Source organism: Aphelocoma coerulescens, chromosome 7 (assembly GCF_041296385.1).
Source record: "Aphelocoma coerulescens isolate FSJ_1873_10779 chromosome 7, UR_Acoe_1.0, whole genome shotgun sequence".
In the NCBI taxonomy this organism is placed as follows: Eukaryota; Metazoa; Chordata; class Aves; order Passeriformes; family Corvidae; genus Aphelocoma; species Aphelocoma coerulescens.
In genome coordinates this window covers 10,524,907-10,539,068 of record NC_091021.1, presented here as the reverse complement: position 1 = coordinate 10,539,068, position 14,162 = coordinate 10,524,907, and the positions used below count along the sequence as shown (strand labels likewise).

General features: G+C 39.1%; 1 protein-coding gene across 8 annotated transcripts in view; it reads left to right on the top strand.

Annotated features, from left to right (window-relative positions):
* Positions 1 to 14,162, top strand: part of HECW2 (HECT, C2 and WW domain containing E3 ubiquitin protein ligase 2) — a 180,213-nt gene that overhangs the window by 137,479 nt on the left and 28,572 nt on the right. For all 8 annotated transcript variants that reach the window (XM_069022049.1, XM_069022050.1, XM_069022047.1 and 5 more), the window contains 6 exons: positions 6 to 130; positions 729 to 914; positions 5,412 to 5,546; positions 8,374 to 8,476; positions 9,497 to 9,593; positions 13,176 to 13,259. In XM_069022049.1, the coding sequence (XP_068878150.1) occupies positions 6 to 130; positions 729 to 914; positions 5,412 to 5,546; positions 8,374 to 8,476; positions 9,497 to 9,593; positions 13,176 to 13,259 (730 nt within the window). The remainder of the gene's footprint in view (positions 1 to 5; positions 131 to 728; positions 915 to 5,411; positions 5,547 to 8,373; positions 8,477 to 9,496; positions 9,594 to 13,175; positions 13,260 to 14,162) is intronic.

Genomic DNA, 14,162 nt, shown 5'->3' with positions numbered 1-14,162 from the left:
CTTAGATTTTCGAAGAGAGAATGTGCTGCCTCACTCTACCTCCAGATCCAGACTTACTTTATTGCTCCAGTCTCCCCCCGTGAAATTCCTTATCAGCCCAGAGTTCTTTACAGTGCTGCATTCTAACCCTGTGAGTATGGTGGCTACAGCTCAAAGGCTTTCATAAATATGTGCTTATAAATGCAGTTGTTTTGTGTACAAAGATGCTGCTCAGTGTTTGATGATAAGATATTGGTAGTACATAGGGAGGCTGGATAAATTCACTCATCATCATCCCTTGCAATTATTGAGCTGTCAGAACCATCCTAGCTCAGCATGATAGCGGTTTTTATTTTCCACTCAATTCTTCATCTTTCTTATGATACAAAATTATTTGTTTATTGAAGCAATAGCTTTCTTACTGTGCTTTGCACAAGGTGAGACAATTCTGAGAAAGACTTTTCTGCTTAATGGTATGATTTGCTTCCCCCAGAGTGCCTGGTTTATATCTGAACAAAAAGCATCTTAATATTTATCTTCCTTTTCCTATTTTGCCTGCTCTTCAGTGCTTCTTTTTGCACAGGTCCCCCCTCCCCGGTGTTTCTTTGTCTAACAGGATTTATGTTGTAAGAAGAAGCAATGGAATGAGTAACTTTTCTTCTGCAAGCACACTTACAATGAAGGAGGTTGTCTTTTGTGGTAAGAGCAGTTTTCTCTTTGAAAAGCCTTTGCTGCTGTGTGTTTTTCAGAGTGCCTACCGCATGTTTACAAATAACACGTGTTTGAAGCACATGATCACCAAAGTCCGGCGGGACACCCACCACTTTGAGCGCTACCAGCACAACCGGGATTTGGTGGGCTTCCTCAACATGTTTGCCAACAAACAGCTGGAGCTGCCAAGGGGCTGGGAAATGAAACATGACCATCAGGGCAAGGTAACTCTACAGTGCTAAGAAGGCCTTGTGTCCATCAGTTTCTGAGATGAAATGGATGTTCTTGAGGTAAAATGGATGGTGCGGGAGAGCTCCGGGGATGATCACTCTGGTGATTGTGTATTGCTTAACAGGAAAAAGATGGTATGGAGTAGGTTTCCTTAAGAGGTATTAGAGATCTTAAATAGTTGCAAGTCTCACTGCTTTTTTTAAACAGGTATCAATTTTCAATTTCCTAAAAAAATATTTTGGTATCACTTTTATAGTTTGGTATCACTTTTATATATCACTTTTATCTCACTGCTTTTTTTAAACAGGTATCAATTTTCAATTTCCTAAAAAAATATTTTGGTATCACTTTTATAGTTGGGGTGTGAAGTTTAATGTAACTTTAAGTTAGTGCACCCTCAGTATCTAGAACATTATATTTTTTGCAGAAAACAGGAGGGTTAAAAATAGGTTGTGATTAGCATGTGAGGAAGTGATAAGGCTTATCAGTTCGTTAGGATTACTGGCACATTAAACTTCTTGGTTCTCACATTTATCACTCTGGATGTGGTTAGCTGTGCTGGTCCATATAAAAAATGATCTTGATGCTTGGAAAGATTAGACAATTCTAAACTGAAGGGTGGAAGTGCCTGAGGGTTGTTTTCTAGATTTTTTTAACTCCGAAAAGCACTTTGTTTTTTCATTAGACACACAATTAGGAATGTGCAATTCTACTAACGTTCTTTGCCTCACTGTTTCCTGTTTTAAGTCATTCTTGTTCTGTTCAGTTCTTCAGAGGCCAGTTTTCTCCTGAAGAATAAGGCAATTTTCAGTTTTCTTTAATATGTGCTCCATAGAGAGAATTAGACCTTTGGATTTCTGATGTGGTATTTGGTTACAGCAGTGCTACCACAGTATTAATCAGGAAGAGAAAGCACTGAATAAAATTCCTACTGGAATTTCTTCATTTTGAATTAGTCTTAGTATTACTCATTTTCATTATGTTGAATTGTCTTTGTCACAAGTGCCAGTTGTGGCCAGTGGAAAAGCCTATTCAGCACTTGAGAGAGATCAGGGCCAGTACATGGCAAGACCAGTGCTTGGGGAGACCAAACTGAAACTGGACCTGCCTTTATTAAAGCATAAACATAAAGAGAAGCAAGTAGAAATTAGCCATAACACAATATGTAATTGTTTCCTTTCCTTAACTACTCTTCCCTGCTGAGAGGAGGTTTTCCTTTATTTCTTCAAGTATATCACAGTGAGAGCTTGGTGCTCTTGCTCGCGAGGCACAGCGATCGTTCTGGCCCTGCTGCGATGCTGAGTAGTGATGTTTTCACTCCCCCATGGCAGTGTGGTGCTGCTTGCTTGTCCTCTTTGTGGGGTGTCTTCCAAGGTCAGCTGGAGACTGCCCACCTCCAAACTCCCTCCAGAGCTGCACAGCAAAGCCCAGTTGCCCACTCCTCTTTGGCTCCTCTGTGTATCCCCTACAGGACATGACATCATGCAGTCCTCCCTAAAAGGTCAGGTGTGACTAGAATGTAGTTTCTGATGGGCATTACAGGTGATCCTTCATTAGTCACTGACTACAGGGAGGCAGAAGGCCATTGGAAAATGTGGTAGGATGAAGCATCATAATAGGCTAAATAGGCCCCTGAGCTTAACTTTGAGATTCTGCCTTGCTCTGTCCATGTACATACACACAGACATCATACAGATAAGTGCATTTGTGCATTGTGTGTAAGCACATGTCCATCTTTTAAAGCCAGATGCAAGTGTATGTACTTTTTAGTTAGTTCTCTGCAAGATGTGCAAATACATAGGAAGTTATTAGAGGACGTTTTTGTTTTTTCTCTCTACAATTAATGAAACCATAATTGATTACTGAAGTCTTCAATAGGAAAAAAGGTAATTTAGCAAGATTCATGGATTTTAACTGGAAGAATAATTGGGGCAACTATTCATGTTTAATGGGCTAGGTAGTTTTGGCACTACCTATTTTATGTCAGTCTCTTCAAGCATTGTATATTTATGGATTATAGCTAGGCAGGAGTTATGTGAGGAATTTTTTTGAAAGGAGACTGTGAACCACAGTGTATTTTGAGCTGTGTGCCAGTGTCCAGATTGGCCCAAAGCATTGAAGCTCCAATGGTTATCTTCACCAAAGCTTCAAAGTGCTAATTTATGCTTTGTTTTAAAGTAGGCTACTATGAGCTGGCCTGCAAACATTCATATTTAATTAAGATATGATTGTCTTTATCTTCATGTCTAAACTGAGTTGTTATTGAAATAGAATGCTTTGGAACACTGGGTGCAATACTAGAGTGCTGCGTTAACTCAGAACTGAGTGGTGCAGCTCTAGGTGGTACTACCTCCTATACTGAATCAGGATTTTTTTAATAAGTGATTTACAATACGGTGTTGACTTAATGAAATCAACCTGTGTTTTGCTGAAAGTGCTTTACATCTTATAAATGTACACAGCCTAGACAAAATAGATAGAAGGATATTAAAAAAACCCTATACCAACCACTTGCTAGTAAAGTAACTAGATCTTATCAATCAGGAGCAAAATTTTCAGAAAGACTGGCTGTGTTCCAGCAGTCTCTTCCAGTCATCTTCCAGGCCCCAAATATAAATGTCATGATGGTTTTCATTCTGCTTTCTCACTGGTTTCATATTCTCTGATCTGTATACTTGTACTGCAGGTGGCATCATTGTTTGTCAAGGTAAACAAGTCCTGCATCAGGCTCAGATGTAGCAATTAAAATTTCATTTATTGAATATAATTTATAGTGTCTGAACTGTGAAACAGTTTCACTTGCATATCTGTGACTATGTCAGCTGGTCAGAACAGAGTTCTTCCTTACTGCTCAGGTGACGGGATTCCTTCCTTGTAGGCAGATGTTACAGGTACAAGTGATTGCTGTTGGGGCTGTAGGGGGCTTGGTGCTCTTTTCTGGAGCACTTTCAGGGTTTTGCAGCTGAGGTGTCTCTCCATATGCTTCTCCTTCCTTGGGAAATGAAAGTGTGAACATTTTCTCCCATCACAATCCATAATGGCATTTAGTTGCTGTATAGCATGACACACTGGTTTGTCTTCCTACCTTCAGAGCAGTCAGAAGAATTGCATTTTCTTTGGTCTGGCTTTCCCAAGCAGTCTGAAACAATGATTCCATGAATCCTAGAAGCTGATGTTGCTGCCAGAAGAGTGGTTCTGCTCTCCTCTCATCTCTGGTGAGCTGACTGAGGTTAGAGGAGCCAGCAGGGAGAGGGGCTAAAAGAGTAATTTTAGCCTGGACCAGCTCCCCTGATGGGTTCACTGCATGGCTACACAAACACTTGTGCCAGCACAAGGCAGGAAGGGCACCCAGGGGATGAAACAAGTGGTCAAGAGGAGGAAAGATGAGAATGTTTCTTTTGCTGACACTACAGGACTAAATTGTTTGTGAAACTGTGGTCAAAGTACCTCATTGGTAGCCAAATGCAGAAATGGCTCCTGCAGTCCCTAACCACCTCTCTGCTGGTCCAGATTCTTTGATTCCTCAGATGTCACTTTCCTGTAATTTTCCTGCTCAAAACAGAGACCTTTTTTTGCCACTTCCACATGTTTCCAGTATTGTGACAGAAAACACAGAGTGTGTTGAAATGCAACAGTGCTGGTTTCCAAGTACAACACTGATGCTGCAAAAAGTTTAAATTTCAGGACTTAGAAAACTTTTTGGTTCAAATTGGATAGAATTGTAGGAGGTTTTCATTTTCCAGGATACATATTTCTGTGACCTTGTTTTCAGCAAATGGTTGACTGGCCAATATGTGGTTGTTCTCATCAATTGCCTGATTTAAATACTTTCGGCCATCATCTTTGTGTTCTTGGCTGACCTTTCTTTTTGGTTTTGAGAGGTCTTTTTTTTTTGTTTGGGGGTGGTGCTTTGGTTTTTTCTTTTTTTGCATTTTGTTCTGGTTTTTAGAAGAACAGGTCAGTGAACTTGGAATAGTTGTATCAGGAATATGGCAGAAATGCCTGTTGGCCTGTAGTCATAGTTCATCACTGGATGCAAGAATACACTTGACATATACACAGCCAATTGTGTTCATAATTATATGGTAAATACTTCAAAAGAGGGAATGGGTTTGCCACTTAATGACACCTTTTTAGATGCTTATAGGCAAATGAAAAGGACAATACACCAGGATTACTTTTATTAAATATTCAAGTCTTCTCTTCTTGACAGTCATAATAAAGCTTCCCACTCCTGATGCTTGTCAGATGAGAATTTCAAAGGACTTTATAGACATGAACAAAGTAAGGCATTAAACAACTCATCCCTTCAGTGGGATGGAAAAGTGTTATCCTCCTTCTGCGGAAGGGAAATGCAAGCCACAGTAACAGATTTTCCACAGCCCCGCCTGATCGAATGAAACCTACATCCCAATAGGCATTAACCTCAGACATAATTAAAAAAAAAAACAGGATTGGCCATACATTCTGTCTTGTCTGTCCTTCTGCAGGCTTTCTTTGTCGACCACAATTCGCGCACCACGACGTTCATCGACCCGCGGCTGCCCTTGCAGAGCAGCAGGCCCACCAGTGCGTTGGTCCATCGGCAGCACCTGACTCGGCAGCGCAGCCACAGTGCTGGGGAGGTCAGTGGGGTCTGTGCCTCCTCCTCAGAAACACCTCCTTAGTTAACATCATCCTCTTTCACATCATTCCGTGTTGTGAGGAGCATGATTCTTCTGTAGGTGGGCAGCAGTTATCCATAATGATTTATTATTTTTTCTGCTAGCCCTTGTTGCTTTAAAAATGTGTGAATTCAGAGGAAAAATATCAAACATGAGTTTCTCTTACTTTGAATTTGCAGTAACCCCACTTAACCACAGGAGAGCATCTGATTACAGATTACCAGTTCCTGTATCCACTCCTTCATGGACAAAATGTGTATTGCTGTCTCACATGGTGTCTGCTGAGTGTGTTGATATGTAACCGTGACAGATAAAAGGGGGAAAAGATGCATGTGTGACTGTACACCTAGTTCTGCAACTTTCCCATTAAGTATAAAAAAATCTTACCACATACAGGTTTATCAGACTGTTATGTGCCTTTGCATATGTATTTCATCTCTACTTTCTGATCAGAGATACATGGAAAATACTATTTTGTTGATATGTCACTGTGCACCATTTTCACTGGCTGTCTCCATACTATTGTTGTCACTTCTTTATACTTGTAACCTTGTGTATGTACAGTGACTTGGACTTCAGCTGGACTTTATTTTAAAACCTCCATACTGTTGGCTGTAAATTGTCTTTTCAGGGCATGGCTATTCCATGCCAGGAATTAAAGATAATACAATTTAGAATAGCAAGAGAAATGCTCTGATTTATCCTTTTTATAGCTCAGTCTTGTGGCACATGAATGTCTGCCAGACCTCTGTTTTAGAGCAGACATGAATTTTGTCTGCCACTTCTCTAGCAGGGTTTCCACTGAGCTGCAGTGGGTGAGTACCACAGCACTGGCTGTGTATCTTATCATATCCTGTGTTAACATGGTCTAGTCAGCCCCCTCCAATGTCAGATATATTTTGCAAATGGTTTTAAATAGCATTTGCCATCAATTTGGTGATGTCATGTATCAGGCAAGGAAGGAAGCTAGAAGGGCTTTCATATAGCTATTTAGATCTTGAATTGGGTAAAGCAAGTATTTCTGTTGTGATTGATTTGTAACAGAGCAGAAATAATTTTTTTTTCTTAACCTGACTCAATATGCACCCAAATTATCTTTCTTTAAGCAGCATCCAGTAGCTCTGCACTTAAAACAGGTATTTGTGCCAACCATGCTGCTGAAGCTGTCAATGCTGCAAAACAAGTATAGTTTATCCAACAAGAAATCATCAAATATATTGCATATACATAGTGGTTACCTGTACATACTGGTTACCTGTCAAAATTTCGCACTCCATCTAGATACATGAAATTCCTTAAACCATGTTTCTACATGCAATTTTAGAAGTGTTTCCTTGATATTCTTACAATTGTAACTTGAATTGAGGTATAATTCCAGCTAGGAATCTCAAGCATAGAAATTCAATACAGTATTCCCATTCTGGGATTAATGATGCCATGATTTTTGTATGCAAATGTATGAACCTGAACACCAGTTTTTCCTCTGCACTTTAGGGCTTATTTATTAAATATTGCATATTTGCATTTCTTTCCCATTTTTAAGCTATTGCATAAAGGAACTGTACGTTATAGCAAAAGATGAATACTTAATGAAAAAAAATTATCAAAATACTTTCTTTGGCTTTGACTTGCCATGCACTTTGGTGTTTTGAAGTCACTGACCCAGTTTTTACAGGGAGATGCTCTAAAGCAAACATGAACCAGTGTAAGGAATGCCTTTTTAGCTGAAGCTGAGCTGCAGTGTGAAGATGGAGCTAATAATAATGGCATTCCTTTTCCAGCACATTGCCTAACAGGAAATAATTCTTCATTTTTCTGAAAGAGTATTACCAGAGAGCACAAAGGTCTTGGGAGATATCTTGTGACTTTTGCTGCTTTGTGATTTCAGAGATTAGATTTAAAAAGCAACCTTTTATAATTATTTGATCTTTTGCAGTTAGATGTTTTAGAGATCTCTGAAGTTTGGGAGTGCAGTTAAAATGCTAACCATTACATGTAGGCAGATAAACTGGGAAGTAAACAAAGAGGTCCAGCAGGATGAAAAAGAGGTTGACCAAATGTTCTATAGAGCTAAAATACTGAATACTGAGAAATGACTGAAACCTCATCATGCAGGAAACTGCAGCAGTTGCCCTGACATAACAAATGCCTCTAAGAAAAATTTTATATTGTGGTTCTACCCTAAAAATTGTTCACATGCAACTTTTTTTAAGGCTAGAAGGGGAATATGAAAAAAAACCAGAACAGTGTTTCTGAATGATTCTAGGAGCCATGGTTTTTACCAATTTTGAGCTTGTTTGCCTTGCCTGAATGTGAACTCACTTCTTTATTCTCCTTTGAGGTTCAGCCACAAACTTGTTTCCACTTCAAATTTAGGGAAACTCCATTTATGCACAGAGGTAATAGAGGTGCTATTGAAGGAGCAGAGTTTGGTTTCAGAATGTTTTGTATAGACAAAGATGTCCACGAATTACAAAAAACCCCCTGAAGGGACCCCAGTTTTATTTTTTTTTTGTCTCTTTTCCGAATGGGACTATTTAAAAACAGCTGTAAATTTTGCATCAGTTTTGATTCGTCCTATTAATGGGCCCAGTATGCTAAATAATGTTTTACTAGTACCTGTCCTAACAGCACAGCTGCTTCCTGCTGCAGTGGTTACTGGGGATAGTGATCAAGCAAAGCCTTGACATATGTGCTTGCTTTTAAGCCATATAAATTGTCACTGTTTTGTAGCTGAGTGCATGTGCTGGCACAGAGACACTCACTGTGGTTACTTGCACGTTTTCAGGTTGGAGAGGACTCTCGTCATTCAGGACCCCCAGTTTTGCCAAGACCATCCAGCACATTTAACACAGTCAGCAGAGCTCAGTACCAGGATGTGGTTCCAGTGGGTATGTCAGCATCCAGCCTTTGCTCAGAGGAGTTCTCCATCACTGAGGGGGTCATGGCAGTGTGCACTGCTGGGGTTTCCAGTCGCTTGCGATGGGTAGAAGTTACCATTTGTTATGCTCCTTCTGTCCATCAGCATTTCCCCACTGTTCAGATGGAACCTTCAGGGCTGGAAGTGTGCATAACCAAATAACAGATGTGTTCTACCTCCCAAGCTCACTTACTCTGTGTGCTCTCAGAATGAACTGAAGCCAGAGAGTCAGATGGGGCCCTAACTGGACTCCATGTGTTCCCAGTGATTTTTACCTTTGCTTTTTTTTCCCCTCACAATTTCTGAGCATCTATTTTGGCAGGATTACAGAAAGTGTTAATCAGAATTAATCATTAGCTTAACTTTGGTTCTCAGTTACATACACACAGACTTACTGACTTCTGTGCCACCATGTACAGAATTGAGCTTATTAAATCCAACAGCTGTCACATTGTGCTAAATCAAGATAAATTAATCCCATTGACTGTAACTGGCTCTTTGTACTGTGGCATGTTTACTTGAAAACCTCTGCCCATTTAAATCCTCCCCCTTGCCATGGACATGATGTGCATGCTTTGCAGGCTCAGCCATTAGTGAGGATTTGATACGGGTGTTTCCGATGGCTACTTAATGTTTGAGAATAGATTTCAGTGCGGTGAAGACCAAGGTCCCTGCAACTTTATTCAAACAATAAATATTCTGGTTTGACCTTAACTAAGAGTGTGAGTGCTAAAATATAACAGAAATTGCTAACAGAATTATAGCTTTTAGCAGTGGAAAGGATATGTCACAATGAGATTTGGTTCATATTCAAAAAGTGTGTTCCTTAAATGACAGTAGAATTGGTTGTCTTACATACAAAAGTATTAACCCAATACTTCTAAACTTAAAACTGTGAAGTATGTCATTATTGTTGAAAACTCAGAAGGAATGACATCCTTTGTTTTGGTATGTCCTTGTTTCAGCATGATATTTTTGTTGATGTTTTCAGCTTACAATGACAAGATAGTTGCATTTTTGCGGCAGCCCAATATATTTGAAATTCTACAAGAGCGTCAACCAGATCTTACCAGGAATCATTCACTCAGGTAAGAAAATTAGTGAAGTTTGCTATTCCCATTTCAGTACAAAATGCTAATTACAATTAGTTACTTTCATTAAAATTAACAGTGGAACATAACAGATTGTAGACTTCTGGTGCATTCAAACATATTCATAAAGCTGTGGGAAATAGTTGTGTACTGTATTTCTGCGTAACAGCCTGTAACAAGGTTGAGGAGAACAGAGGTAATGTATTATTATCAAATAAAAATACCTACAAGAAAATGTTTGGAACAACTGGCAATAAGAGATTTGCTGATGTCTTCCAAATGTGCCAAGACAGCTGGATGGCACAGCAAATGTGCCCATTCATTTGGGTATGTGTACAGCTGGGAGCATGAGGCAGAGTGGCATTTGGGTCTGTCCTTATCTTCACAAAGCACATTTACAGAAAGGCTGTCCTGACCTCATGATGTCTGGAGGTAATCTTACATTGATCCGAATTTTTGGTGTCTCTCCAAAATTTACAAAATGGGATATCTACAGATTTTTGCATAGTGCAACAAGATCTGAGGAAGGATGATCTTTGATTGTTGTGTGGTCGTTGCAACTCCCTCATATGTTTAGACTTGGAAATGGAATCACTGGCAACTTGGATAGTAGTCACCAGGACTGAAATGAATGTATCTATTCTTCCTTGGACACTAAATTTAAAAAAATGCTGGTTTGATTGTTGGCAGTCTCTCCTGTGCAGTGCTGTGTTCCAGAGGCCTACCCACACTGGCTGGCATGGCAGCCAGCACTGATACTCAGTTTTTTTCCCTTCTGTTTTACTTACTGATGATCCCTTTTCCTCCATGTCCTGCAAGTTCCCAAAATTCAACAAGCTGCCCTGTTTTGCAGTTTCCCCATGTGTAGTATAACAAGTTTTGTGATGTGACTTCTGTGTTAAAGATGTGGTTTACCCTCTAAAGACATCCTGGCTGACAAACCTGAAACAACATGCAGAATACATGCTCTCTAGAAAATACAGAGAAAGGAAACCAGAAATCTACAGTTCTCAGCATGTCAAAACAGTTCCTATGTTGTACCCATATCACTGTAGGCAGTTTGTCCCACCAGCTTTGATTTGAAATCTGCTGGGCAGTAGTATACAAACAATTTCTGATTGCTTGTAGTTTTATTGCTTCATAATCTTTTTCCCAGGGTGCTTGATTTCCTTTAGTCTGATAGCAATGGGTGTAATTTTCTTAATGTGTGTTGTGGGGTTTTTTTAATAAATTAGAGTTCCAATTGCTCACAAGACTTGCTGGCATTCCCCAATTCTGCTTCTAGTAGAACCTTGCTTCCTAATTACAGATTCATAGTTTCCCACAAACTGAGACTTTCTCAAGAAAATATGGGTTTCAGATTAAAAATGGATGATCAGAGGATAAAAGATTCTGTTTTCTGTACCTCCTCATTTACTTGAGATTATATGACCTTCTTTACGTTTACTTTGGAAGGAGACTGAAGATATATGCCTTAACTGGCTTGCTTCAGCAGAATGATTGAGGATTTTAATGAAGATAGTTTTATTTTTAAATTGAATGGGATTGGTCAGAAAAACCATTCTGTTAAGTTGAATGGTTCCATTCTAATTTTAGTATTTGAAGTTAGTAATTTGATTAAGGTAGATTATCTTCCATTATACCTCTCCTATATCCTTCTACACCTGATGTCTCAGTAAGATTTCATACATTTTTATAAAGATCCCAGCTTTATTTTTCCTGTTTAGTCTTTGAAGACCCTGACTTATCAAATTATTGGCATCCATGTCTGTTTGACACATTGTGAGACTAAGCAACTCCATGGACATTGCTGTTAGCACTTGATAAATTAAGACCTAACTGAAATACTGCAGTATGAATTATTTGTGTAATTTTTTTTTTTTGTATAGTGATTAGTACAACTGTCAGTAACCTGTTCCTTTGAGGACCTCAGTGCAGTTGAAGTGGAATGATAATGATACTAAATATTATTATTAATATTATTGTAATTATTCTATAGGTGAGGAGGAAAATCAATGCCAGAGGACAAAGATAATTGAAAAGATCTTTGACATTTTCTGTCTAAAATAATTTCTTGTTCCCTTAAAGAAAGAAGAGATAAGAAGTTGAGAGTCTATTAAAATATAAAATGAAAATATACTACATGTAGAAAATTGTTATTCAAGGGTTTCAATGGTGGAGTGAGAATATTGTACTTATCATATCCTTATTAGGCATGTTGCCAAGATTAAATCTTCTTCCAAGCCACTGCAGGTAAAACTGAGAGGCTGCTAAATAATGTAAAAGGCTCCAGGCAAAGGCACCTGTTACACATTAAATATAATTTATGTCTTAACGGAAGGCAAAAGGCATATATATTAAAAAAATATCACTCAAATCACAACTCTCACTGGTAACCCCAGGAAGTCATGGATTGCATTCATTTGGAAGGCTGCATATATTAGCTAACCCAGAAAATGTCCTTCTGGTTTCTGGTGTTGCTGCCAACTAAGTGCTAAGGTATATTTTGTAATCCACCATTTATTTCCTCCAACCTTGCCATTTGGGCACTGATATAAAGTGGAGTGGCTCTGGAACTGTCCAGATGTCCCTGTCCTGCCAATTGCATGGAATGTTTATGACCTTCTTGTCAGGGTTGGTAATAGGATGTGGGGTAGATGGACCCCTGAGCTGAGCCAATGCTGTTGTTCTTATACAGAGATCTTTACTTTTCTGTTTGCTTGTGCGTTTTCTCCTTCATATTTGGGACAGGTTTTACTACATGGGTTTGGGTTTTGTTTTCTTTTTCTCCAGAAGTGTAAAGCCTAATTAGAATTTATCTCTACTGTACTATCATACTGATAAAGAGAAAATACGAAAGATGTACTCATATTTCAGAATGCAGGGAAAAGCTCTGCACAGAAAAAGAACAGGAGTCTAAGAAATTGTATTCAGTACAGATCCTAAAATTCTGTGTGTTACCATGCTCAGAATTTAGGAGTCAGAGATTCCACAACAGTGACCAGACTGGGGCTAGGAGAAAGGAGGTGTGCTTGGGTGAAATAGAGAGGAGAGATAATACAGGGTTTTCTTGGAATGATATCTTAAGTTCAGTGTGGTACGAAAACTCTGCCTTTAAAATCACAAGTATGCATTGTAAAGTATGGCTTGCATTTGTAGAGATGCAGAAGAGAGTGCCTCTTTAACAGTTCACTTTCACAATAGGAATGTCCTCCCACAGGTCTCAGCCTTCTACTTGGAATTCAGAGTCACAGGCAGCGTGAACTTGAGGGATTGATTTTTCTTTTTTTTTTTTTTTTTTTTTTTTTTGGTTGAATTTTTTTTACTGCTTGGGTGACTGTATTACCTCCATGAGCATTGAAGAGATGAGGGTAACAGGAGAATTGTTCCTCAGAAAAAATGAACCTTTTGGTTGTAATATTTTACTGCTCACACGGACGTGGTGTGGCAGGGAAAAAAAGTAGGGAAAAGAGTAACCCAGAGGTTTTTGATATACTCTGTACTTTTTCTTGTTCCTGTGGTACACATTGATGTCTTATTTGCAAAAGGTATTTTGAAAGGCTTTCTTTGCTGACACAGGGAGAAGATCCAGTTCATCCGGACAGAGGGAACACCCGGGCTGGTGCGTTTATCCAGTGATGCGGACCTTGTCATGTTACTCAGGTAGGCACTGCTGCTGCCCGTGCACCTGTGGAACATGCTGTGGCAGCTGCTCAGGAGCCTTGCAGGGAGCAGTGTGTGCTGTTGGTGTCACCCAATCATTTCCCCTTCACTCCTGGGACTTGCAGCTGGGTGAGCTACAACTCAAGGCTCAGATTTTATTTTCATCATGTTTGGTTTCCAGATGGTAGCTGGAGGTCACACTTTTTCATAGGAGGATGCAATATGAAAGGCAAGTGCAAGAGCACTCTGCTTGTGATTTATACAGGTTTGCCCAGACTGCCTTTAATTGTCCTGTTGCATCCAGCCCTGATGCTTAGAATGGTGGTACAGCTCAGACCTTTTTTCAAGAATGTGCCTTGTGCTACTTTTAGAATGCATCTGTTTAGTTCTGTGCTTTGGGAAGTGCCTGCTTATAAAGGCACATACTTGAGAGGTGTTTAGATTACTTAATGTCTCACTTTCCTCTTCACTGTGCTGTCAAACATTGTCCCCTTTAATAAAGAAAATGTTCTTACAGACTTCAAGAAATGGGAAGCTGCTTCTTTACCAGTTTTCATTTAAGCTATAACTCCAAAAGTCAGGCAGATTTTTGCTAAAAATTAAAGCCTTTAATCTTGATGTTGTATTCTCATTCACTGTAAAAGAGCATCAAGAAATTCACAGGTTTAAAACTGAATCTAGTGAAATAGAATTGGCATTAGTAGTTGTATTTTGAGACCAGGTTGCATAATGATGATCCTTTCTGGTCCCTAAATCTCCAAATTAATTAAAGCTATAAAAAAAATCTCATTTTAAACCAGTGTTTGGGCCTTTTAAAATATAAATATTGTTTCTTTAAAACCTCTTAAGATTTCTATGTGTAACTTGGAGGAAAACATCATATGGCCATGAATGTAAAAAGAA